General features: G+C 47.7%; 2 protein-coding genes across 3 annotated transcripts in view; one reads left to right on the forward strand and one right to left on the reverse strand.

The window, feature by feature from the left end:
• TIMP3 (TIMP metallopeptidase inhibitor 3) overlaps window positions 1-18,687 on the reverse strand; it is a 55,167-nt gene extending 36,480 nt beyond the window's left edge. Inside the window, exon 1 of the mRNA XM_030856138.3 lies at window positions 18,222-18,687. Coding sequence (XP_030711998.1) covers window positions 18,222-18,342 — 121 coding nt within the window. The 5' untranslated portion in view covers window positions 18,343-18,687. The remainder of the gene's footprint in view (window positions 1-18,221) is intronic.
• The window catches only part of SYN3 (synapsin III), a 459,136-nt gene that overhangs the window by 197,680 nt on the left and 233,725 nt on the right, over window positions 1-27,731 (forward strand). The gene's annotated exons all lie outside the window — the stretch shown is intronic.

Raw genomic sequence — 27,731 nt, forward strand, 5'->3', positions numbered from 1 at the left:
TCTCTTTCTAACACCCTCCACTGTCTCTCCAATCAGACCTAGAGAAGGATTCTTCAGGCCCAGAAATATTCTCTAATGCAGGTCTGAGAGATGGAAAAACATGAAGTCACCTGGATTTCTCAGATTGGTCATGTTTGGCTCAGGGGCCTCGAAGCTGATTAACACATCTCTCCCTAACTTTTAGCATCTACAAAATAAGCAGCGAGAGAATTAATTGGCAATGTCTGGCAAAACCTGCTCAGCCTCTGTATCATTCACACAGTGCTTCTTGTCCAGTAAGTCTCCTTTCTTCCTTCCAAGAACCAACATCTATAGACTTGGATTACCAATAGATATGAGTGAGCTTCTGTGATTCTCTACCCCAGAATGTATCCCAGATCCCCAACCCCTCCCCGCCTCCCTATGGTGCTTCCTGGCATCTGGAAGTAACCAGGTCCTGGTGATGCCAGGACTTGAATTCTCCAGGGTCTGTGCCCATCTCTGCAAGCGTGTTGCAGAATCAAGATGTTCCATTGAAACATGAGTCAGGAAAAATATCGGTCTGACTCTGAAAACTGCCCCTCACCCTAAATGAGGTTTAAAAAAATGCCAATGAGATGGGTGCCTATTCGTTCCTGATTCCAGGCCTTGTCCCCAGGCTTAGCTTTTCCAGGTCCCCAGGTGGTGCCAGGAGCTGCAGTAGAATGGGTAGAAGGCAGAGCAGGGACAACACACACACACACACACAGACACACACACACCCCATGGTAGAAAAAGAAGGGAATGCTGGGAATGACCCATGGTCATGTCCAGAAGGAATGAGGATTGTCTTGGATACAGAGCTAGCCTCAGAGAGGGCCTGGCCAAGCAAGAGGTCTGACTCACTGCCGTTGCCAAACCAAGAGTGATACCTATATTGGCCTTCATGTGAATCAGAAAAAGGCACCCCCTCTAGATGTTGACAGCCTAAGCCACACATCACACAGAACAAGGTCCCAATGCTCTTGGGTTCCAGAAAAAAATGAAAAATGGGTTTCCAAGGAAGCCATGTGGTAGGATGGGTACCACAGAAAACCATCACATCATGATTGTAAGAACTTCTGTGGGCCCGTGGGCAGAAGAGGAAGTCAGGCAGTGAGTGGACTGCAAGGAATTTAATACACTGGCCACTTCAGAATCCCCCTTTTCTGTTTTCTGAACCTTTGAAAACAAAAGATGAGGTGTGAAAGGGGGCCCTTGAGTGTGCTTCCTGTAGGTATTCACCTGTCCAAGCTGTAATTATGGAGGAGAGAGGGCAGAGCCATAGCCAAAAGAGGGCCAGGCTGAGCCGTGGCCTTGAGGGTAGGGGCCATGGCCAGTGGCCTCAGCACCTTGTCCGGTGCCTGGAACACAGACGCTCAATAAATCTTTGCTCAAGGAATGAATGTGTCCATAGCAGACATGCTTGCGGGACCTTTACACAGTCGTGGAAGCCATGTACTCAGCCGGGCCGAGGCAGCCAGACTGAGGTGATGGTGATTGAGGCCCATGTCTGATGGTCTTAATGAATGACATGGCTGGCAGTCAAAGAAGAAGGAGATTGACACACAGCCTTTTGCCTGTGCAGCCTCCCACACGGAACCAGGCGGGGCTTGGGAAGGAAGCCACAGGTCCTGCCGACATGGCGCCCACCCTCTGAGTATTCTGAGATGCCTTCTCTCTAGGCCTCTCAGCCCCATGGCCCTGGGATCTGCAGGCAGCAGAGCGGCAGCTCCTTGCAGGCATAAAACCCAGCACTGTCCCAAGGGAGGCCAAGCCTCCTCAAGCCAACACAGATTATTTCCTCTTTCACTGCCTCTCTCCCTAGTGGAAAAAACAAGGAAACAAAATTCCCCTGAGCAACCTGAAACCCTGTGACCCCCTGGGCAAGTGCAGGACGCAGCTCCACCTTCGTGCCCTCCACTTTCCTCCAGCTCACCTATGCTTAAACCCAGAGGCCAGCCTCAGAGGTTATTTATAACATGTCAGAGGAGAAGGGGGCAGGAAATAGGAAATTATGAAGGAGGGGGCAAGGAGGAGTGGCAGGGGCCAAGTGACCCCACTGGCTGGGAATCCACTGCCTGCCTGGCCTGTGGAATCAGAGCCCCAGGACAGGGAATTCCTCCCCAGCCCACATTCCTCCTGGCCCCAGAGCCCTATCTGCTGCTCTCTTGCCAGCCCTGTCCCCTTCCCCAGGCCCAGGTGGAAACTGAGTCATCCTCAGGCTTTTCCTCAGTCTGGCCACAGTCATGTGGGCTTTGTGACAGGAGCTAATGGTGCAAGAGCTGGGGGCCCAGCCCTGGGGACGGGGTGAGCAAACACCCAGTCTTTTACCTCTGCTAGCCCCATCCTGCTCTTTCCTCTCCCATTTAAATACTTGGAAAGCTGGGGTCGGAATTCTCAATGCTTAGGGCCCAAGACTTCTTCTCATTAACTTTATCAAGGGCGCCCAAAGGGGAGGTGACTCGCCTAGAATCACACAGCCAGAGGGAAGAGAGTCAGGCCTGGGGCCCTATCATTTGGGGGCACTGGCCCATTTTTCTACACCCCATGCTGCCCCCCAGGACCTTGGCTAGTTAAGACTCTTTGGGTACCAGTGTGAACATACTGGATTCACTGTAAAGGCTGGAAGTGTCTGTCCTTGCTTTGCCCAGAGCCACAAACCATGAAATGGAATCCCTAGTTGACCACCTCAAATCCTGTGTGAACTGAGGCAAAATATCCAATCCATTCATTCACCAAAACATTCTAAGCAACCACTGAATGTACAGAGCCACTAACTTTCAGACAATTTCACATTGTTAGGTTATTCTTTTTGTTGTTTTAACACACCATCACCAACTCAGTGATTCTCTAGACAAGTGTTCTGAATTGGGCGAATGGAGGGATGATTATAGATGGTCTTCAGCAAGGTTTCTTCTGAACCTCTAGAAATGTGTATGTATAGCTTTAATCAGAATGTCAAAGAGGCTGCTGTCTGTAAAATGGTTAGATGCTCATCTAAGAGCAGTATAGATCAGAGAGGTGAGAGCTCAGGCTAAGACCACCTGGGGACCAGGCGTGGGGACACACAGGTATGTCTCCCCTGCTGCTCATGACCTCTCCACAGTACTTGTGCCCCAGACCTTCAAGTCATAAATATCTCACGTGGCCACGTTTTCCTTCCGTCAAGCCCCTAATGGTAAAGCAAGATACTAGGGTTTACAAATCTGATGCATGCCCAGAACTGGGCCAACTAAGGTTATAAAACAAGTCGGGGCAGAGGAGGAACATTAAATCTGGCCAGTGTTTGGCCTTGAGGGTCACTCCTCCTTTCTCTTCCAGCCCCTATAAGGTGCCCACTCACACTGATGCAGCCATTTCTGTTTGGCAAGCCTAGATGAGCAACTTCCCTATGCAACGTAGATGATATTTCTTACTATCTCCTTCCCTACTCCGCAATCACAGGGCAGGCAAGTGGGCGAAAGTGGTTTTCAGAATCCTCAGCTGGGCAGTGTCTCACCAATGGGGTTCATAGGTGCTTCTTGGGAAAAATTGGTTCCTGGATTAGATATGTTTAGGAAACACTGGATTAAGCAGAGCTAAACAGGTTACCATGCAGCAGGACTTCTCAGAGCCTTTACCCTGCTTATGGTCATTGTGCATCTCCAAGGGAGAATACAGTAAACAGCTTTCCTAAATGTGCTGGCTGAAAGAACATTTCTTACGACGGTGTGTGGAGAACCACGCCCTGGGAAACACTGCTTTAGGCTTTCCCAGCATCCGAGGAAATCTTCCCTGCCCCTATCCTCACAGCTCACCTGATAAATTATAAGAGGTGGTAGTGATGAATTTCTGCCATGAAGGCAGCCTCAATTCTTTGGAGCCAGACAATGAGGGAACCTTCAGTAAGGACCCAGGAGTTCCGTGTTAAAGGATAGATCCAGGTCTGATGGCAAACTTGGAGGTTCCCACCTTAAGGCTCCAAGGGACTGGAATCTGCAAAGTACTCTAGGGAAAAATCTTGATAATAGGACAAAAGGAAGTAATGCCCATCTTTCCAGCCTGGTGGGATAGCAGGCAACAAGCCAGAAATAAGGGGAAAACTTGTCTTTCCTTGGCATTCTAACCACCTGCTGTTCTCCTGGCCAAAATGACATTGGCCTCAAGACTACAAAAGTAGACAAGTAAAGGTAACAGAGGTCTCCAGACTGCAGGAAGACTCAAATAACCTCAGTCTAAATTTCTTTTTATACAGAGCACAGAGTCTTACTGGCTAAGGGCTCTCCCAATGACCCATTTTCAGTATTTGTTTATTCCTGTAGTTCACCACATTTATTGAGCACCTACTAAGTGGGATGGCCTGTGGTCAGGAATACCCATCAATTTCCAGGCAGCAAAGTTATTCTTAGTTTCCTGATGTCTATTTAAAGAGTGTTAATCCTCTCAGCCTCCTCCCTGCAATTAGGCACATACCACTTTCCAACCTGGTACACTGACCTCGCCCAACTGGGAAGGCAGAAAGGACAAGTGTTCTTCCCACCCTCCTCCACTGGGCCAGGAATTTGGCCTTCGTGGGCTAGAGCAGCCTGGGATCAGCCAAGCCAGAGGAGATGTGCATATTTTGCCTGGACCCTTCAATCAGTGCTGGAGTCCAGAGCCTTCCTGTTCTGGTCATTACGGGCAGCAGAGCGAGGCAGAAAGTGCTAGGAATCAACAGGGTTGTGATCCAGGCAGTACAGTGCGATGGTAAAGAAAGACCATGAACCAGGGAACAGACATCCCAACTCAAATACTAGCTGTTCCATTGTGTGGCTGGGTGACCTTGGGCATAAGTTGTGATTAAGAGCTCAGACTCTGGAGTCAGGCAGGCTGGGCTCAAATCTTGACCCCACCATACTAGTGGCATTTTAGGCAAGTTACGTAGCCTCTCTCAGCCTCAGTTTTCCCATCTGTAAAGTGGAATGATGGTGATCATGATAATAATAATAATTCCTAATATGAAAGTTTATATTAAATAGTAGAATTAATATAATATGTATATAAAGTTCTTAGAACAGCTGTCAATAAATATTAGCCACTTTAATATTTAATTCCTCTAAACCGAGATCGTTTCATCTGCAAAACGGAAATAACACTGCCTTCTCATTGGGTGGTTATGAGAGTTTAAGGAGATAATGCATGAAAAGGTCTTAGAATATAAAAATGATTTAATAAATGTTAGATATCATCAAATAGTACTGTTTTTCTATTTCCAGCTCTATCTCTTATGCCAACCTCCTCTACCTTTCTGGATCTCAGTTCCCCATTTGTCAAGTGAGAGTAGGAGTCAGATGGCTTCTACAGTATCACAACACAGGGACCTGTGGCCTGAAAGTCACTTGTAGCAAAGCTGAGTCAGTAGCCCCAGTGTACCTCCAGTTTCCCCACATCTCTGTGCACAGCTCATAAAAAAAGGAGAGAAAAAAGATGGCTTGCATTCACATATCCTGTCTTGACTTGCACTGTCCTATTAATGAGGTGGCCATTAACCACAGGTGGATATTAAGCACTTGAAATGTGACTAGTCCAATCTGAGATGTGCTATGAGTGTAAAATACATATTGGATTTCAAAAACTTAAAAAATTGAAACCCCATTAATAATGTTTTAAATTAATGACATGTTGGAAAGATAATATTTTGGAATATTGGATTAAGAACAGTATTAAAATTAACGTCATGGGTTTTTTTTTCCTTTTTTCAAAAGCGGCTACAAGAAAATTTAAAATTACATACATGGCCCACGTTTGAGGCACGCAGTATTATTTCTCCCAGAAGGTGCGGGTCTAGCCTTACCCTTTCCACATGCCTGCTTGTGCGTTGCCCAGTAAGAAACTCTTCTCTCAGGAATACCAAAGGAATTTGAACTATTTGGAGTTAACTTTTTTAAACAAAATAAAACACAGATGTTAACTGTCCAGGTGGGGCATTAAATTTTAAGAGCCTCTAGGAATCTCCTCTGGCTTAAAGGGGCCCTGAATAAATAAAATCCGTCAAGCTGCCAAAGCTCCCATGATGTAAGCACCCAAGGTTCTGCACTTTGGTTTCCCAGACGTCTCATCCCTTCTCTATTTGGAAAAGGATGGGCAATAGCTTCGGTTGTATTTCCCAAGACAACCGCCACTGTTTAGCACACTATCTGCTATCTTAGCAGCTTAGAACAGCGTTTTTTCATTGAGCTGGTTGTGCCCAGCATGTCAAAATTGGTTTTCCTTTTGTCTCTCTCTCTCTCTTTGACACACACGCAAGCTAAGTGCACCATTGCCTGGAAAGGCTGGAAGGCTCTCTTCCTCGAATGCCCTCATTCATTCAAGATACTTTTTTTTTTTTAATTTATTTTTTTGACTGCTTTGGGTCTTTATTGCTGTGCACGGGCGTTCTCTAGTTGTGGCGAGAGGGGGCTGCTCTTCGTTGCGGTGTGAGGGCTTCTCATTGTGGTGGCTTCTCTTGTTGCGGGGCATGGGTCTAGGCGCGCGGGCTTCAGTAGTTGTGGCGCACAGGCTCAGTAGTTGTGGCTCGTGGGCTCTAGAGCGCAGGCTCAGTAGTTGTGGTGCACGGGCTTAGTTGCTCCACGGCATGTGGGATTGTCCCGGACCAGGGCTCGAACCCGTGTCCCCTGCATTGGCAGGTGGATTCTTAACCATTGAGCTACCAGGGAAGCCCATCATTCAGGATACTTTCATTGCATGCCTACTATGCACTGGGCAATGGATGGAGAGTAGTGTGTGACTCCCTGTACTCCAGCTGGCTCACCATCTAGGGGGAGGCACCAAGTGGTAATAATATGATGGCTAATGTTTATCAAGCTCTCACTACATGCCAGACAGTGGGCCAAGCTGGTGACTCCCATCATCTCAATGAACTCTCCTACCACCCTAGGAGCCTAGGAGTCCTATTATGGCATCCTCCATTTTACAGATAAGCAAAAGGAGGCTGAGAAGGATTGACTTGTCCAGGATCATAAAGCTATCAATTAATGGAGCCAAGGTTTGAACCAGGCAGTCTAACTCTAGGACCTGTGCTCTTAACCACCTTAGAAAGCACAGAAAGTGTGATAACAAGTGCATGAGCAGTGTTCTCTGGGGACACAGAGGACAGGTACATCATTTTGCCTGAGAAAGCAGTTGGTCTTATTCACTCAGAGATCCTACAACCCAAAGGAAATTCAAGAGATTATCTGGACTCAAGGTCACAAAGTTGGTGATCCATAGGGCTGCAGCTGGCCCAGGGACATGTTTTGTTTGGCTCACGCGTGTGTACGTGTGTGTGTTTCTTTTTAATTGTGCCAGCATTTAAAAATCAGATTTCACGTTAAAATCTTGGATTTCTAGCTTGTCCTAAGAGACTGGAAATCTGGCAGCACTGGACTCACATTCTGATAGATTGGAGCTGGACAGCAGCTGTGCCCTTCTGAAGGGACATGAACTATTCAGTTCTCCATAGTCGTCACCATTCTCTATCACTCCCCCCAATTCCAAAGCCAAAGATAATTTGCTAATTTCATCATATTTGCCCACTGTTTTGTTGTTTGTCGTATAATAAAGAAATAATTTTTAGTACCCATTCATTACTCCAAAGTGGGAAAAAAAGAGAGTGGGGAAACATGTTTTTTGGTAGACGTGAGTAATAATTCAATATGTTTAACATGTAGACATGCAGCTTCCAATGACTGGCCTCTGTAGGCATTTGGTTTATGATCTGACCTAGATGAGAGCTGAGGAAACCCACGCCAAACGAGAAGCAATCAGGAATGAACTGGAATCCACACCCACACCCATTTGTTCAGAACTGCATCCCAGAGAACAACCTGGATGTTGTTAGGGTTCTCTCACATCTCTCAGTCCTTCTGCTGGGTATTTCTATCAGGAAGCCACAGTCGCAAGATCTTTGGGGGTCCCTGTCCTATTGTTGGAGAAGGGAGTGCACTGCAGTTGCTCAATAGGGCACATGTTTGATCAGGGTCTTCCAAACCCCCTCCTCATCCATTTAAACAAAGGTTCCATCAGATGACACACATCTTAATCACAGGTCTTTATACGAGCCAGTCTTCCATGAGGGGAGTTTTCTTAGATAGGGATGTTTGAGCCAAGCCGTGAATCAAATTTTCTGGAGCAAGGGGCTGCTCCGGTAGACCATGGATCAGGAAGGCCTTGTTCCCATGAGCACTGAGTCTCAGTCCCACCTCTTCTCTGTCAGCTTCAGTAGTGGTGTTAATGGGGTTCAAAAGAATTTTTACCAAGCCCTCCAGTGATCAATGACAGACACTGAAGTGACCTTGATTTTTAATTCTAGCCATCAGTTAGGTCTGCAAGTTTGCTATGTGTTTGGCACATCAGCTCTGCTTCAACAGGAAGTCTGGTGGTCAAATATGTCATCTGATAAAGTACATCGGCTCATTAGCGGTTTTGTTCAGACGAAGCCCTCATCTGCTTTCATAACCACAGAGATCCTAGCTCTTGTCTTTATAGACCACATTTCTAAAGAACTTACCTCCTAAAAGGTGTTGTTGATGGATTTAGGTGCTCGATTATTCAGAGAGAGAGCCCCTTCCAAAGGAACTTAGAGCCAGAAATACTTGACGCATAGTAGGCATTCAGGAAAATATCAGTCACCATAAATACAGGTGGGGAGCAAGTGCACACACACCACGTAGGCCAGTCCTGCTGTGTCATAGATGGGAGCCTGAAATCCAGGGAGGCTGACGTCACCAAGGTGATCCTAGAATCAGGAGGAGACCTAGAGCTAGACCCCAGGTGTCCTGACTCCCAGCCAGTGCTCACTCCTGGACACTGCACATCTCCCAACCCTGGGTTAGATGGGGAGGGGGGCTATGGACTTGATATTCAAGTTCAATATCACCATTTCCCAGGCCCTCCCATTGACTACCCCAGCATCTTCCCCCTGTGACTACCAGAGGCAAACGTGCTGAAGCAGTCTGAAGAGGGATGGGAGGCACCTGACCCTGGAAAAGAGTGAAGGACTTGGCCTTGAAAGAAGTTGGTTCCAATCCCAATTCCATGTATCAGCTGTGTGGCCGAGCTCCTGAACCACACTAATTCTCACTGTCCACCCCTGTTAAATGGGAACGATGACCCCTCACTGTCCTGCTTTCCTCAGTGGGAATGTTGTGATAATCAAATAAGATCAAGTAGACTTAAGACTCTAAAATGTGGAGAATCGTGAAAATATAGAGCAGGAACTTCACTTTTCTGTCCTGTGGGAGGCAGTGGGACAAAGTGGAAAAGCATTAGACTTGGGTGGGACGGGGTCTCAAGCTGTGATTTTGAAACGCAGCTCTCTGTATGTGACCCTGGAAAACATCCTGTCTCCTCTCAGAGCCCCATTTTCCTCACCAGTAATAAAGTGAGAATGCCCCCTTTGCCACATAATATAACAACACTACTACTAAAAGCTAACATCTGTTGAGCTTTTGGTATGTGGCAGATTCTGTACTAAACATTTTCCCTGAATTTTTTCACTTAATCACCAACCCAGTGTGGTACATACTATTATTCCCCCTATTTTGCCGATGAGGAAACTGAGGCCAGAGAACTTAACCACACTAGGTGAGCAGCAGAGCTCACAACAGGTACTGTGTTTCCAAATCTCAAAGGCTATGAGTCCATTCATGATGATCAGGTCTAAATCAAAAGGAGATCCGTCCTAATTCATGAACTGCAAGCACCTTAGCCAAACACCATGAGCCTTCACGTCACGAAACCACATCCTCATGAAGCCTGACCCAGGTTACGAGGCTCACCTTCCCCACGCTCTAACCTGGGGATTGCAAGAGCTCTGAGAGTTCTGAATGAACAGTGCTTCTCTGCAGGCAACTGAGCTACCTGGTGCCCGGCGCCCTCATTCTGAGAGGGTTCAAAGATGGCCGGGGCGGGGGGATAAATAACTGCCAACTAATATTCAAAGTCTCAGGTTCCGGAATGGAACCTGGTCTCCTCTGGATTTCCCCTCTCCCCGCCCTCCCCACCCTCTGTCATCCAAGGACTCTATTTTTCCACCCGCTAGACTTTCCCTTGGGCTCTCTGAAGCCAACCTTTCCGCTTTCCTTCCCTTCCCCACCCCCACAAAAAGCAGGTGGCTGCAGGCCTGGGAATACTTAAGGTCTCTACTCCCTGCACCGTGGATGCCACCATTAGGTGACAGGCTTCACGTGAACATAAATCATAACTGGGTGTTGGGCAGCATGGACCGTCACTTCTGTGGCAGCCGGACCACTCCAGCCTCGCAGATGGCTTCTAAAGGCATCAGGAAAAGTTGTCCTGCCCCCTCCCCTCCTCTAGACACTAGTTTTTTAGCAACCAAGTAAAAAGGCCTCTTAGTTCCACTGCGGCTGGGATAGACACCTTGTGACCTCCTGTCAAACGCTATTTAGTGAGTTCCTTTAGCTAGAGTCAGTACTCATTGGCTCCAGCCTGTCAGAGATTAACACAGAAAAACAGATAAACAGGAGGAGCCCATGTCACCCCCTCTGAATGGCTAGGCAACTCAAGCAGGACACATCGGCTACCCCCCACCTCCACCAGCCCTGTTCTCAGCGCTGTGGGCAACCTAGAAATCGGCAAGGGTGGGAGATGTGTGGACCTGCCCACAGGAGGAGAGGTGGCAAACTGGTGTGAAAGAAAAGAGCCATTCCCAGAGGGTGAAGAACAGCAGTCTACAAGGGGTCCGTGAGCTCTTTTCAGCACCTCAGTGAACCAGCCCAAATCATACACTGCCATCATCCAATAACCCATGAGAATGCTTCCCAGGCTTAGGCAAACACCAAGTTTCTTTGCTTTGGGCTGCAGTTAACTGCATTAGCTGATTACATCAGAATAATGACTGGCTATGGTCAGCAGTGACACACATAGTTTAACTGGTTTTTGTAGTGGAAAAATAATCAACACCCAAGACATGAAGTTGCGATTTTCCAAACATGAAATCCATTGAAGGAAAATTAATAAAAATAGTCCGTGGTGTTGAAAAGGCTGTGAACTGCTGATTAAGTGGAAAGAGTACTTGGTTAGGAATTCGACATAGGGTGCGAGGCTTGGTTTTGTTAGGGCTGTACTGTAATAAACCCCGGGGTGGCAGGGGAGGCAGGGGCTGCAGAGGCTGGCTATGGAAGAAAATCAAAGAGAAGCATATGGAGGAGAACCCCAACAGCAGGGAATCAGAAAACCAAGGTGGGGAAGTTACAAAAGGAGTAGCATCTTCTCAAATCCAAAGAGTCCTAGCTCTTAGTCTATACTGATTTGGACACAGATTTGGAGGTAGACTAAGCAAATGTAGGTTCTGGTTCATCTGTTTCTTAGTGGTGTGATCTTGGGTGAGTGATTTCACCTCTCTGGCCTCACCAGGCAGCTGGGGTGGGCAGTCTCCACCTGGTAGGATTACTGATATGCCAAAAAGGAGATTTTTCTTTGGGAGGGTGGTGGCGTATTATGTCCAGAAGGTGGGGCTGGACTTATCAAGTAATGCAGAGAACATAGCAGATGCCTCCTCTCTTAGGAGGGTTAGATGCATCCCTCTGGGTAGTACACAGCCCTTAGGTCAACCCAAGAATAACCTCTCTGGGAATTTCCCAAGCAGGTCTGAAGAATTGTGTTTGCCTAAAGGTGGTGTTTTTCGACATGTTTAAAATTTGGTCAAGGTGTGATTATTCTGCACCAGTGCCAGGAAGTGGGCAGGGAAAAGGGACCAAGTGAGATGCGGAGAATAAGAAGTTAAGCAAGGGGTATTCAAAATTGAGGGGAGGGCATGGGCCAAGACCCAGAGAGAGAATGGGAACAGCTGGAGCTAGAAGGGCCAGTGATGATGACAAAGGTAGGCAGAGGCCAGACTGGCCATTGTTGCAGCCATTTTATGACACTTTATCCCAAGAGTCCACTGAAAGATTTTAATCACAACAGTGACATTCTCTCTTAAACTAGCCCTTCTAGCTCCCATCAAGATGAGACTCCAGCATCTTTTCTTGGCCAGGACCCACCCTGCCCCCTCTCCACTGTCCATCTCCATCCTATGGCCATCCCACCACTCTCATCCAAGCGCCATCCAAATTGAATGACAAGGGGAGAAGGGGGACAAAGGGATGAGTCCCCTTGCTGCCACCATGAGCCTGGCCAGGCCTATTCAACTAGGGGACATCTTTGAGCCAGCAAATAAGACCCTGTGCACGGCACAGATGTCTTCAAAACACGAACCTGGGTTCATGTCAAATCCTGAAGTCAAGCAGCTTAGTGTAATGAAAGGCCCATTGCTTCGTATTAGAGCAAAATAAAAACAAAACCATTTGCAAATGAATTAATACAAAACTGCAACAAGTCAAAGGCCATGGCTTTCGTGGCACGTAAGTAAGCCCCATTGTCCCTACAAAAATACTCCCATCAACTTGGTCTAAGTAGCCTTAATATTGCTCCCTGTCAAAGGGATAAAGGGACAAGCAAAAAGGGAAAAAAAACTCAGAAAGTCAATAAAATTCATAAATTGTTTTCCCATTTGAAAGAAGCATGAAAGTATCTCCAGCACAGGGCTGTAGTAGTTCCTCCATCTCTGCATGTTGCATATCTGAAAAGAACTGTGTTACACAGCCGTTCTGGACGGCAAATTGTCAGGAACTGTTCACACATACTTTATGTCCAATAATTCCAAATTGTATGTTTGCCATAGAGAAATATCCATGCATACGAACAAGAGGATTGTACGATGACTACTTGCTGTAGTGCTCTTTGTGAGGATGAAAAGCTGTTAGAAACCTAAATATCTACCAGTAGGGGAATGGCTAAATAAATATATACCTATACCTATAGGGCTATTATATTATTATAGTAATAAAATAGTATATAACAATATATAATATGATACATAATGTAATGTAATATATAGTATAGTAGTTGATTATATTTTAGAGCCAGGCTGCAGGGGTTTAAATACAGGCTCTGCAGCAACCTTGAACAAGTTACCTAATTTTTCTAAGCCTCAATTTCCTCATCTGTAAAATGGAGACAACAGTAGCATACCTGCCTCATATGACTTTTGAGAGAATTAAATGAGTTAATTCATGTTAATTATTTAGAATGGTGCCTGGCACGTAGTAATCACTCCATAATTAGTTTTTAAAATGTATAACCCTATGGAATTCTATACATTAAAAAAAATGTAGTAGATCTATATGTATATTAACTGAGAACAACCTAACACATTGTTCATTGAAAAACAGTAGAATGCTATATTGGTATTCCACTATTTATAGTGTTCTACCACTCATGTTTCCAAGGGAAAAAGCTACTATAAATTTTCTATGAGGGGCTTCCCTGGTGGCGCAGTGGTTGAGAGTCCGCCTGCCGCTGCAGGGGACACGGGTTCGTGCCTCAGTCCAGGAGGATCCCACATGCCGCGGAGCGGCTGGGCCCGTGAGCCATGGCCGCTGAGCCTGCGCATCCGGAGCCTGTGCTCCACAACGGGAGAGGCCACAACAGTGAGAGGCCCGCGTACCGCAAAAAAAAAAAAAAATTTCTATGAGTACCTATGTATGTAAATGCATAGGGAAGTGAGTAGAATTAGAGGAAGTGATCAAAAAGGACTTCATTCACCCTTATCTGATTTTAGATAGATGATAGATAGATAGATATGGATGGATGGATGATGAGTGGATGGATAGATGGGTGGATATCAATGTACACACAGATACACACACACATAGTCATAGAATGTATCCATACTATCCTTGTAATTTTTAAAATGTGGATAAAAATTAAAGGTCCGAGGACGTACAGATTATTATTCCCCTTTTATAAATGAAGAGACTAAAGCTTAAAGATGCCCAGTAACATGCTTAAGTGCATACAGCCAACAAGCCCCAGAGGAAGGATTTAAGCCCAGCTCTGCCCATGCCACAGCCTTTCTACCACCGCACACTGCCTCTCCAGGCCACCCAGGAGTTGACTATGATAAAGGCTAGAAGAAAGGGCCTCCTTGTCCATACTGGCTGGAATGGTAAAAGCTAAATGCAATGGAGAATTGTGTTGTTGTTTTTGTTTTTAATTAATGAACCTTTTGGAATGTGCCATTCAGCAGTGGAGCTGAATGGTCCCTGCTGTTCCTGCAAAACAAACAAAAGTCCCTCCACCCAAGCCACTTTTGTGGCCACTTTTCTAGCCTTATCTATCCAGGGACTGTGAAAGGGACACAACTGTGGGAGGGGCACCTTCTCCAGCCAGCCCAGCACCCAGTCTCCTGACTCTCTCTGGTTTTCCTCCCATCATACTAGGAGTCTGCATAGACTGGGCACCTCACCCTGGGAGGCCCCCATTCATCCCCACCGGGAAGGGTAAGAGTATTGAAGGCCAAGATCTCTTGTCCCCATTAGCTTTGCTTTTTCCTGGGCCTCAGTGAGACAAATCGAGTCTTTTTTTTACTTTGTCTTGGTGGTTTTGAGGGTCTCTTCCAGTTCTAATAGCCAAAGAACATTAGAAATTTTCCTTTAATTTTCTGTATTTATACCCTAATATGATGAGGACGATGGTAATTAGTTCTCAGTCCCATAAGATGATGTTTAACTAAAACCTCTGGCCATTTTGGCTGTCTTCATATTTCTAAGGAAAACTCCCCAAATAGATAAGTAAGGCATTCTTCAAATGTTAACTCTCCATTTCATCCTGGTCCTAGGAAGCGTCGTCTGCCTTAGAATATCAAGGGTAATTGAAAGTTGAAAAGTTTTGGAAGAATGGCGTAACTAAGAATGGCTTTAGCCTTACCATACAGTAACTGGGTGACCTTGAGCAAGCACAGTCCCTCTCAGACTCAGTGTTTTCCTTTGAAAAAAATAGGTGTAATACCTACTCTTGAAGATGCTGGGTTGATGAAAGACACAGGATCTGGGAAGTGCTTGAACCTAGTGGGAGTCTGCGAGATGTCCCTTCCCTCCTTCTACAAACAGCAGCTCTCCTCTTTCCAGAGTTACTAAGATGTCGACAGCCTGGGTCCGCTCCCCAAGGGACTGGCTCCTCTCTGAAGTCTGATCCTTTTTATTTTCCTTAAGTCACAAAGCCCAGTGTAAAGTGTAATTGCGTGTTTGTGAGTGAGAGAGAATAGATCAGGCTTCTTTGAAAATGGCTTCTTTGCTAAAACCACAACCTCAGATCTGATACCAAAAGAATCTGCTGGCACTGGTCCCTGTCAAAACAATTCGGAGACATCCAGAGACCATCCTCCAGAGCTGGCAGCGGGCCCCCAAGCTGAGCCTCACTCTCGAATTCCCAACAGGCTCAGGCTCAGGGGGCAGGCCCCCAGCACTCTATCGCACAGCCCCATGCTTCTGTGCAAAGGAGAGCTTGGCATTCTGAAGCAAAGTTCTCTCTCTCTACTGCTCCCGCCCCCTGCAGAAACCACACAGACACACGCACGCAGGCACAGGCACACACACCCCAATTTTCAGAAGGCTCTTGGCACTGCCCACCCCTTCCTTAGCTGGACAGAGCTGTGGAGCAGAAAGCAGGCCAAGACTGCCTTCTTCATTCCTAGTTCCCCCCCTTCCCTCCTCCAGAGTCAAGGTTTTGTCAAGAGTTTCAGGGGCAACGACTGGTGGGGAGGGGGCTGCAGACATCGTAGCTGCTGCCAAGTCCTTTTCTTTCTGTCACAGTATGTTTTATAAGCCCGCATGTAGTTTATTCTTCTAAACGCTTCGCTAGGGTGCAAGGCCTGGAGTTGCCATAGCAACGCCTTTTAAGTCCTCCTCATCCAGAAGGCAATGCCAATCCCCAGGGCTTTGGGGGAGAAAGGCGAAAAGAGACACCTGTGGATGAGGAGAAAGGAGAGGGAAGGCCATAGGGGATTCCTTAGAGAGGGCCTTCACCCAGCAACATGGCACCCGGCCACGAAGAGAAGAGAGCCAGGAAGGTCCTGGAAGAGGAAGCTGGTGGGCTGGCGTAAGCATTTTTCATGGACTACAGTATTGATTGGTGGGGTCGCAGGGGTCAAGGGGGATGGCAACGTCTACACATTTCCTTCAGGGAGAGAACAGGCCGACATCAACCCAGACAGACTGGAAACCAGAAGGGCTGTGAGCTAGGAATACTGGGAGCCACCTACTGGACGCCAGCAGGGGACTGTAAGGCAGCAGAGGTCAACAAGCCGGCAGCCCACATCCACACCTCCCATTTTTAAAAGCATTATCTCATCCCTGCCACTAGTGCAGTGCACCAAACTGAGGCAGAACAGTTTTGGATCGGTGCCAGCAGTATCGAAGTTTTTTTGTTTCTTTTTTCTTTTTGCTACCATAATGTTCTTGTCTTTGGGTACTTCCTGGTAACTTTGCTTTTCTCTGGGCAGTCTGCTGAGGAGGGGGATGTGGGAGGATTTCTTAAATAAATCCAGAGAAATTACAAGAAACTTTCTGTATTAGCCCAGACACACAGCAGGAAACCTAAGCAGTGAACAGAGTCAGGCAGTGGCCCCCCTGGAAGCGGTCCCCTTGCTCCTGTTTCCTCTCTTCCCTGGTAAACTTCCAGGGTGGAAACCCAAAAGCCAAGAGCAAGGGGGAGGCATGAGGTCTCCCTCTCCCCACACACCAAAATCCAAGGGAACACACCCAAGCCATTGTCAAGTGGGGACGACGCCCTGACTCCAGCTGGCTCCGGGCCCCAACTATGTGCTCTTCCCTGAGCAAGACCAGAGCTCGCTGCCACCACCAGCAGCTCCCAGCTTTACTCAGGCGGGAGTGACACCCACGGGGTGAGGGCTGTCAGAGGAGGAGAAAGAAAAGCTTCCAGCCCTCAGGCAGCCCCAGAGAATCCTTCCAGGCAATCCACAAACCCAGGGGCCAGTCAGGTTCCCCAGGGAGAGGGAAAGGTGCACAACACAGGCCCCAGGAAACCACTAACACGAGTGACCCCAGGCCACACAAACGCCCGTGCCTGCCGACTGGACTGACCTGCTCAGCACAGCTACCTCCCTTGCTTCTCCTAGGCCCGCCAGGCCCACCAGCGGCGCCTCTCCCCGCCAGGCCCCTGCCTCCCCGCCCTCCTCCCCTGCAAGCACATTTGTGGAGGCCCACACCAGGACCCAGTGGAAAATTTCTTTCCCCTTTATGACTGTCCTTAAAACACACACGCTCCATTCTTCACCTCTGAATCTGCACAGGCAGAGGGTGGCTAGACTGTGTCCTACCGCACCCCCCAGCCTGTGTACACACACACACAGAGCAAGGGCCACTGGACTTGCATGCCTTATGAGCTGGAAAGGAGACGAGAGATGTTTTCCAGCTGCTACTCCACCTCTAGCCAACCATGCACAAGTGTCCCGAACACTCCCAAACAAGTTCTCCCAAGGGCACACTCTCAAGGCCGTTGATACGGTTCTACTTCTTACTGAGTCTCTAATCAAGACACTAAGTCCGATTTGGAATAGTCACCATGATGTGACCCTTGGCATCTTTTTTCTTTTGGTGACAAATCTGTTTTCCACTGCTCAGTCTCCCCCTCCCCACACACATTCAAGGAAAAGAAATAGCCTTCCTGTGAATTCTCACAGCTATGTGATAAGTGATCCCTCACACACGCCACCTCCTGCTTGCTATCAACACTCTCAAATACAGTTCCTCCGGGGAGGGTCAACCCCACCGCTTTCTTCTCATTTTTCCCCTTAAATCCACCCAAACTTGGCAGTCCAAGAAGCTCAGTTAGCACTTGCCTAGGGAGTGTGAGGCGGGGTTAGGTCTCAGTGAAAAGAATGAACTTAGTGGGGAGATGGTGAAAACTCAGAAAACTTCAAGTTTCTCTCTCCTGCAACTTTCCCTGCACATGGCTGGCAACTTTCTTTCTTTCTTTTTTTAACTATTCATCATCCCAGCACTTTAGTTGGCATTCTAAGTTTTAGAAACACTCTCCCCACCTTTCTCCCTCAGCCTGTCCTGTGAGAGTGAAAAGGGAAAATTTCCAGATGTCAAAAGGACCGGTAAGGACCTCACGCCCTAAAAGAGCATGGCTGCAAGGGGTTCACGCAGCCTCTGTGGGTTTCTCTGCAGGGCATCTCCGCCCTCGGTCATGCCGGAACCCCTGCCCCAGGAACCTGAGTATCCCCACCTCGTCCCAAGCCCAGGCCGAGAAAAGGAGCGGGGCTCGCCATGCCACCCGGAGCAGCGCCCAAGTCCGGGCTGCAGCGCGCGAGCTGGCACCGCGGGGGCTCTGGCGGGGACACCGGGAGCGCTTACCGATGTCAGAGTTGCAGAAGGCGTCCTGGGGGTGGCTGGGCGAGCATGTGCACGCCTCGGCGCCCCAGTCCCCCAGACTCCAGCTGCCCAGGAGCACGACGAGCCCGAGCCAGGGAGTCATTGCCGCTGCCGCTGCCGCTGCCGGCCTCTCCAAAGTTGCCTTGCGCGCCGCCGGCGGGGTCGCCGCAGCCTGAGCTCACCCGCCCTCCCTTGCGGGGCAACTTTGGCTTCGGGCGCGCCGCCCTCCGAGTGCCCAGCGGGACGGGATGGGGTGCGGCGAGGCTGCCTCGGCGCTGGCGCACGACTGGGCGGGTGGGCAATCTCTCCGGGCGAAGCAGCGGGAGCTGGAGCAGGAGCCGGAGGAGCAGGAGGAGGAGAAGCTGTCCGAGCGTCCGCCCACTGCCTGCTCTACGCGGTAGCCCGGCGGCCGAGTGATATAGCGCGGGTCCCCCGGGCACCCCCTCTCGGGCGCGCGAGGCCCGCCGTCTCGGACCAATGGCAGAGCCACATTACCTCATCGGCCCTCCAAAAAAGGGGCGGGGCCGGGGGCGCGGGGCGACGGGGCGGGGCCGCCCGTACCGTTCAGATCCTTATAGGGAATAATGCAGCTGTGGGCACGCGAGTGGGTGGGCTGGACGCGCCTCCGAGACGCACTGGCAGAGGGGCCCTCCGAGCGGCGCCCCCGTGCCCTTCCCGCCTGCACCCTAGCCACACGCCCACCCCGCCCTCTGGACGCCTCTGACCCAAACCGGAATCAACTACCACCAACCCCTTGGCAGGTCAGAGGTGGCCCTGTCCCGGAGGCCTTGACTGCGCCTGGTGGAAAGGATAGGCAAAGGCTAACTCTCTACCTTCTCTGGAGAGAGCAGGGTCAGAAGGGAAAGAAGCAGGTTGATGACCATCCCCCATACACTCCCACCCCTTGTCGCCTCCCCTGACTTTCCTGTCCACGAGGAAGCCATCTGCCTTTTGGAGCTGGCTGTAATAAAAAGTTGTTTCCTGGGCTCAGGCAGAGTAACTTGTGAAGTCATTCAACAAACACTGTTCTGGATGCTGGGATGAGCAAAACAAACTCTTTGCTCCCTTGGAACTTGAAGGCAATACATCAGTAAATACATGAGTACATAGGGTGATTTTCTAAGGTAATAGTGCCATGAAGAAAACAAAACAGAGTAATGGGTTAGAAATGACTGGGGAGGGTGCTGCTGTCTATGGGATAGTAAGGAAAAGTCTGTCTGAGGAGGTGACATCCTGGCTGAGATGTGAACAAGAAGCCTCAGCCATGTGTCAGTCTGGAAGGAGAGAACAGCAAGTGCGAAGTCCCTGAGCCTATTTGAAAAACAATAAGTAGAAAGGGCGGGCGGAAATGGTGACTCCACCTAGGGCAGACAGGTCTCCATCCTTCAGCAAGGAACTTGAGGGTGAACTGATCCAAAACTGGGGTAAAACCGGATCCTGGAGAACTATCCAGGATCTGAGACTATGAGCTATAATAGATAACTGCTAATAACTAATACTGTGACTACTATTCTTATTATTCAGTAACATCTTGATTCTGCCTTATATTTTCCATATCTCACCTCATTACATCTCACAGTAATCCTTTTAGATAGGAAAAACACCAAGTATTATACACACTTTCCAGATGAGGAAACTGGCACAGAAAAGTGACATTACTTGGCAACCAGCCAGGAACTCAGTTCACTCATTCCCACCTTAAGAGAGGCTTTTATTTTCTTGGACTTTAGCAGCAGTTTGCTTTAACTGTGCAAATGCCCTTTTGCAGCTGGAGCCTTCTATCGTTCTATTCTTGGGTCGCTCTCACTTTCGCTCCCAACTCATCCCATTTGGAAAGAGACTTAAATGATTTGGCAATAGAAATGCTAGAAGTTTGGAACAAAATAAGGACTAGGAAGTACTGCTCAGAAATGCAAGTTCAACCTCTTTCTCAGAAACTCCTCTGTTTACACCTCAGAGAAGTGACATTGGAATGGGAGAATCAGAAAATTTCACTGGAAATGGTATTTCCAAGAACATTTTTTAAGCTCCTTTTTTCCTCTTAAAAATTTTAGCTATAAGGAAGGGAATCTAGTTTCCACATTTTTCTGTCTTGTCCCCTTCCCAACTTTTAAGACCCTTCCCACCTTAACTAACTATAGCTCGACCTAGAGAGAGCTTTCCTTCTCTCGGTGTTTACTTTAGAACTTTGCTCCTTGTTTCGTGGGATCTAGTTGTACTATTTCCCCAACCACACTAGAAAGACTTGGGGGCCTGAGATATTTGGCCACACTGCTTTTTAGCCCTCAGAGTGCAAAATTGGGTCCCTGGAGACATGGATATGGGTGTGGCCAGCAACCCATTGAGTCTTGAGCAGTGGATGCTCTGTATGCCACTCCAAGGATCCAGGTTGAATGAGGGCATACTTGGTCGGATTTTAGAGTTTCGTTTATCCCTGCACGGTGCCAGTCATGTGGAAGGTTTTATAAGCCTTTCCAGACCAAATCCACTTTGGATAAGCATCTTACGTGTAGAGATCTTCTCTTCTCTCTTTTCTTCTCACTTTAATGTTTTGTCCAAATTACCAGTAGTTTTTCCAAGGGAAGGCTTGCCGAGAATATGAGTATCAGAAATAACTTTTGCTGCACTTCAAGCAGCAGGTTCTGTATAGAAAACATCTGAAGCTTTTGATTATGGCAGCTCCTTAATTATGTAAGTGTGAGAGCAAACAGATTGTTTTCCAAGCTGAAAGGTAATAAAATTGCCTTTTGGTTTATTTCCTCTCTCTCCCTATCCTAAGCTGGGCCAGTGTCTTTGGAGTTCAGCTTCCCTTTCAGTTGGGGAATTCTCCCTAATGTCTAACCTGAGGGGACTTCCTTTGCCCATCCATGTGAGGTCAGCTCAGTCCTCACGTTGAGGAAAAGAGAAAGCAAGCTTCGTGAATCCTTGTAGAGGGGAGCCTTACCGCTGGGGTCAGGCCCTCCAGCAAGCAGACCTCACAGCCATCAATCTGGATGTCATGGTGTCCATGGACCTATAATATGTAAGAATTGCTTTTTCAAGGCCACTTCAGAAGCTAGATGGAGTGGGCCTGGGGCTAATGGTAAGAATGAAGATATCGGCTCCCCACTTTCTCTTGACAGCTAAGGACAATGATAGATTTATAAACCCCAGAAGAACTGAAGAAATTTCTAAATCTGTCTTGTCCACCCCCCTTCCTTTCGAGTTCCAGGATGCTAGAATCTATGGAAGTCTCTTATATTAGAGGTCCTGAAAAATGACCTCAGAGACTACCCATCCTCATTTTATAGTTGGGGAAAATAAGGTTCAGCCAGGGGAAGGAATTTGCCCAGAGTCTCACGGTTTGCTCGTGGCAGAGCCAAGATTTTGCTGCGGCTGCCTGATTCCTTACCTGGGCTCTCTCCCACCCACTCATGGGCCTCAGTCCCCCCCAGCTGCAGCACGTGACCTAACGTTTATACTCTTCTGCAGCCACTCGCAGTCCTGAATCTGCATTTCAGATCTATAGATGAGTTTCGGAGTCCCTTTGCACAGTGCCTAAGAAGTAGAGAATTCTGCCTGCACTGACTAAATCGTTCTCTGTTATGATAATAATCACCTCTGAGCCAATCATAATGAATACAGCTCTGTACTCCTCAGAGGTTTATCTCTTTTGTGTTTACTTTTCCCTTTCTAAATTATCTAATACCTTGTGAAAACATTTCAAACATATTGCTGCAAAGAGACACATGAAAATTTTCTTTCTGGGGGACAGAAAGAGACTGGGGTGAAAGAAAAAAAAAAAGCAGAAGACCTGAGATTTGTTCCAAAGGTTGCTGCAGAGCAGTTGTGTGTGTGGGCAAGTCACCTCACCTGTCTGGACTCAGGTTTCCTGTTTGTTGGATGAAAGATGTAACTCAGTGATCTCCAAGATCCCCCCTGGCTGGAAAGTCTCAGAATCCATGGAAAAATCTCAAGCGCAAGGTGAATGTCTCTGAAGGGAAGATAGATCTTGCCATTTAAACAGGTTTGAGACAAATCAAACCTGACCAAGACTGAAGCATGTCCATCAATCTGTCAATCAACAATGAGTTTCTAGTCTGCTTTCTGCTCTCTCCTCCAAGACTCAGGCTGAAAACAAAGATTGTGATGGCAAAGGCATAGGAGAGATTGAGGGTCTTGTCCCTGATAGAGCCCCACTGTAATTACTTGTTTATCTGTCTTTTTGCCTCTTGGGTCATAAGCACTAAAAGATCAGGAAATATGCCTTTTGTTATCTCCATACCTTATTTCCAAAATTCATTGAACTTCTCTACTGCCTTAAGACCACAGCTTAAATGTCACCTCCTCCAGAAAGCCTTCTACGATTCCCATCCCCAGTCTTTGTCAACCCCCTTCCATGTTATCCTGTGCTTCTTTCTTTCACACCACTTGTCTGATTATAAAGTGATTGTTTACCTTTCTGGATTGTAAGCCCTTTGAAGACAGTGTTAGTAATAAAGATCGAGTGTTGGTAGCAAAGAAGTCAATAAGTATCGGTTGAATGAATGGAATTGATTCGGCCCCGCTGGCCCCTTTCCAGCATTCAGATAGGCAGGTGGTAGCTCCTTGGAGAGCTCACAGAGCCCTATCCCTCTGGCCAGTGCTAGGGGGCACTGTAAGCCAGAGAACACCCATTCCCTCAGCCTGCATCCTCAGCCAGTCTCACTGAGAAGGTGGGAGAAGCACAATTCCATGCTAGTCAGTGGGGTGTGGGTGCCTTTGAGTGGGTGAAGCTAACCCCTCCCATCTGCAGTGGCCACAAAGCTCTCAGTCAGCATCCCGCCTGGGTCCTCAGCTGCCCAGCTTCTCCACCCCCAGGCTGGCCACATGTCAACCCAAGGGGAGCTGTGTTCTCAGGAAGCTACATACTTGTGAATCATAGGTTTGTGGGGATTGGGGAGATCTGGGAACACAACAGAGGATGCCACGGTCCTACCCTTCCAGGGCAGAGCTGGCCTCTGGAAATTAAACCTAGTGAAGGTACTGATAAGATGTGAGACATTTCTGCTGCGGTGTAGGGAAACACCTCTTTTCTTTCCCGCCCCTTCTCTTCCAGACCCCAGCCTCAGTGGCTTTCCCCAAACCCACAGTCCATCTGAAAGTCATTACATTCAAAATAGCCTTTTCCAAGCAACAGACAGCCCTGGTCCACCCATCACCATGAGCCCTGGCCAGACCCTCAGCAGGGTTGCTGCCCAGCACTGGGGAATTATGGACCTAAGGTGGTAGGTACTTCAGGTTCTCTCTGTGTCTGGCACCAGCAGGGAGTAAACACCTTTCCTCTCTTCCATCTGGAGACAATTTCATGGCAGTAAAATTGCAGGGCGTCTCTTGCCCCAGCTCTCCCCCAGCCCTGCCAGGGAGTGAAGACCCCTTAGTGTGAGTCTCTGGCTGAATTCACCTGAATCCTGGGGTTTTCGCATTTCTTTCCACAGAGAACTACTCCCAGAGATTTTAAGCCAGAAAACACATGTGCATGGTGGAGGCATTTTGTGCCCCGCTTTCTGGGGTGGTGGGAGATGGGAAACAGAGCTAATATTCCAGCACTTGCTCTTTTTTTTTAAAGTGACTGTGTGCTCAGTTGGTCGATTATTTCTGTGAAGGGTAATATGCAGTAGAGGCAGAACTTCTCCTCCTCGACCCTGTCTTATTGTCTTCCTTATGCCCATGGAGTTCGTGTTTTTTTTCCTTTAAAAATGAGTAGCTCCTTTGTGGTTTCTTTGAAGGTTGCATGCTCAGCTTTGCACAGAAGACACACATGAGCGTCTCTGCCTGGTGCTGTGTGGCTTTGGAGGGAATGGGGTGGACAGACATAGGGTTGCTCTGCTGTCAGACTGGGCTGCAAATCCTGCTTCTGCCAAGGTGCTTGAGCTCTCTTCGCTTGAACCTGCTGGAATTGAAATTGACTTATCCTGTGCAATGGGGATGCCCAGAGAGCAGGTGATGCTGTCGATCACATCCTTCTCTAAACTCGGCTGCTGAGACTCCAGTCTCTCTGGGTTTTTGCTTTCTGCCTCCAACGGTACCTTCTCAGTCTTCTTGGCAGGCTCTTTAGGCTCTTCCTGCCACTAAAATGTAGGTGTTTCCAAATTTTCGGTCCTTGGCTCCCTTCTCATCCCTTCCCTTCCTTTCCTTTTCCTTCCTTCCCCTTCCCTTCCCTCCTAGCCTCCACACTCTCCCTGGCTAATCCCACCCTCTCCCCTGGATCCACCTACCACTCTGCTCTGTGCCCTAGAATGGACACTGTAAGCAGCAGTATCCCTCTGAGCTCTTGTCTAGATCCAGCTTCCCCCTGGACAGTTTCACCTGGAGGGCCCATGGCCTCCTCAGTCCCTAAGGGTCCAAACTCATTGTCTTTTCCTCTCAGCTCTCTCTGGTGTTACCCATCCCCGCCACTGGCACCATCATTCACCAAGTCCAGTAGAATCTCACTCCACACACCTCTTCTGACCATCCCTTTCTCCCTGTTCCCACCATGTCTGCCTTGGATCAGGCCCGGGTAGTCTTTCCCGACTATTTCAATAGGCACATAATTGCTCACTCTGCCCAGAGTCTTTCTCTATCAAATTCAACTTTTGCACTGCTGCTGGTGTAAAGTTTTTCAAATATAAGTCTGAAATCATGCTGTCCTTTGCTTAAAAATGATGCATTTGTTCTCCATGGCTTTCTGAACAGTCTTAAACTCCAAAGCAAAGCATACAAGGCTCTCTGTGATCTGGCTCTTCTCAGGGCCCCACAGAGGGGGGCCATTCGAGCAGAATACAGTGGGATTGCTACCGCTGTAGTCACACAACAGCATGTCCTGTCCTTGCTTATCTCTTCCAACCTATGCCCTCGTTCCCATCTTCCAACCTTTTAGGTTCTGGCTATCAGTTTCCTGCCTCTGAGGCTTGTTCACACTGCACTTTTTGCCTGGAATCCACCTTCCATCTTTATGTCCCTGACCCTCATCTGTCAGGATCTTTATCTTTCCGGATTCAACTTGAATCAGCTCATGGATGTTTTCCTGACCCTCTCTCTGCCTCAGCGGAGCTGACGACTCCCCCGAGGTCTCTCCTTCCTCACTCCCCTCCCACCCACACAGTATCCCCCAGATTTCCACGGTGCCTCCCACACTCTGTTGCCCCTAGTGGTTAATACGTCTTTCTCTCCCTTAGACAACAAGCAAATACAGGGGCGTTTTCAGTCTCTAGCTCAGCGTCTGCATATCGTAGGCACTTACCAAATACTGAGAGAATAAACTAACCAATGAATGGCAGAGAAAATAGGGGGAGGGACAGTCAGTGTATAAGCTTCACAAATTCACCATAATAGAGTTTCTGGAGTCCAGCTTCTTGGGTCCAGAAAGTCAACTAGATTCAGCTCCCAGAATTAATCAGTCCCAGGGACACTAAGATTCAAAAGAGACCAGCAAATTCCATTGTCTTTGGTTCCAATGAGAGATTTAATTGTCATGTCATGTCATGTCAACACGACCCTCATAGTTTTCCTGATAATCATAGAGAGCTTCGTATGAAGCTAGTTTCTCATCAGAAAGTTGCTTTGGTGTGTATGGAGTCTGAACACAGGGAATGAGGTCACAAGTTTATTTCAGCTGAGACACTGTGGAATTCCCCTTCTTGCTGAGGGGAGTCCTTGGCCAAGGGCACGACAATGCCCACACCTGCTGGCAAGAGTCCCTCTCCCTGGTCAGTGACAAGACCAGACACATATTGCCGACTTTAACCCCTTTGGTCTTTCTATTTTTCTGCTCCAAACTTGCCACTCCTCCCTTCTTTTGCCCAGACTTTTTCTGCGCCAGGAATATCATGATCCATTTGGTTTCTATATTTTAGATTACAGTCACCTTCCAATAATGACCCTCAGGTCAACAAGTTTGGGTTTTGGGTTTTGAACTCTCCCCTTACCGTATCTTGATTTACTACCACAGATGGCTAAGCGCGTGCATGGTGTGTGAATTTATAGCTTCAGTGTTCAGAAGACAGAAAGCCTTCTTTCCATTGCTCCACTGACAGTCTCTGTTTGCATCACAGCTTGCATGTCACAGTGTGTTCATCAGCTCTGGAGAGAAAGTACAGGGTTCCCTCCTTCCTGCCCTCCTTCCTTCCAATTTCCTTAGACATTGACTGGTTGTCCACTAGTACACAATAAGCACTGAGGGTCTAACAGTGAACAAGGCACAGACCTACCCTCAAGGAGTTCCCAGTCTAGTGGGAGAGAAAGATGTGAAAACAATAGTGAGTGGTGTGAACTATAACAGGAGGGTCAAGTGTGCCATGAGATGTTGGGCCACCCTACCAGGAAATGGGGAGGTATTTGGAAACCCGTATTATGGTGAGATAGAGAGCCAGAGGTGGGAGAGAACTGTGGGTCATCAAATCCAACCCCCTCATTTTACTGATATAGGAAAAGGTCCAGAGATGTGGGCTTCTTTATGGTCACACAGGATTACTGGCAAAGGCGAGACAAGAAATTAGACCCCTTAGTATCTCATCATCTTCCCATCACTCCAGACTCCTCTAATTCAGTGCTGGGCCCATGAGAATTAGATTAGTATTAGATTAGAATTAGATGAGATCAATTAATAAATAATTATTTTCCTGTCCTGTAACATTCATCAACCTTGGGATAATAAGCTGAAAAGATTTCTAAGACAAGAGAAAGGAAAGGGAACTTGCATTAGTGGAGTACCTGCTATGTACAGGCACTTTCAATACAGTGTTTGCTCCAATCCTCACAACCTTAAAAAGGAGATATTATTTTATGCCCATTTTACAGCCAAGAAAACAGAGGCTCAAAAATTAAATTTCTTACAAGGAAGGAGTGGCAGAGCTGTGATTCAGACCTAGAGGTCTCTTTCCAAACCAGCAGTCCTTCTGGAGACCGCAAAGTCACTGTACCCATAGGTTCATGAAGTGCTGGTGACTTCCTCTTCATCTTTTGGGTTCCCATTGAGTACTCAGAGCTCTTGATCACTGTATGATGCAACCAAGCAGAAGGAGACATGGTACCTCCACAAGGAGGGCCAGTGAGGGAGCTTTTATTAGCAGGCAAGTGAAATGCATCATCTCTTGTTTGACCTGATTTGCAGTGGAGAAAAGGCAGGAGAAATTATAGGGCAGGCAATATTTGGGGGTAAGGTTAGGTCCTTCATTACTCTGAATGTGAACAGATGCCACCAGAAAATTACATTTGTATGACCAGAAAAGGGCCCAGAATCTAGAGGCAAACTGATGGAATAGTGATCAGTATTTTTTAACAGCTTTTGAATATGGCTTCATTTCCTCCTGAAATTTTAAGCATACGATTGAGGAAATATACCAAGTTTTTGTCTCAGTTCTGCCACACACAATAGCTGAGTGACCATGAGTAAATCAATAATCCCCCTTTCTTTAAATGTAAAACCAGGGGTTTAGATTTTATGATCTCTCAAAACTTCCCAATGGAATATTCTGGAAGGCAGACTGACAA

This window comes from Globicephala melas, chromosome 10, assembly GCF_963455315.2.
Source record: "Globicephala melas chromosome 10, mGloMel1.2, whole genome shotgun sequence".
Lineage (NCBI taxonomy): Eukaryota > Metazoa > Chordata > Mammalia > Artiodactyla > Delphinidae > Globicephala > Globicephala melas.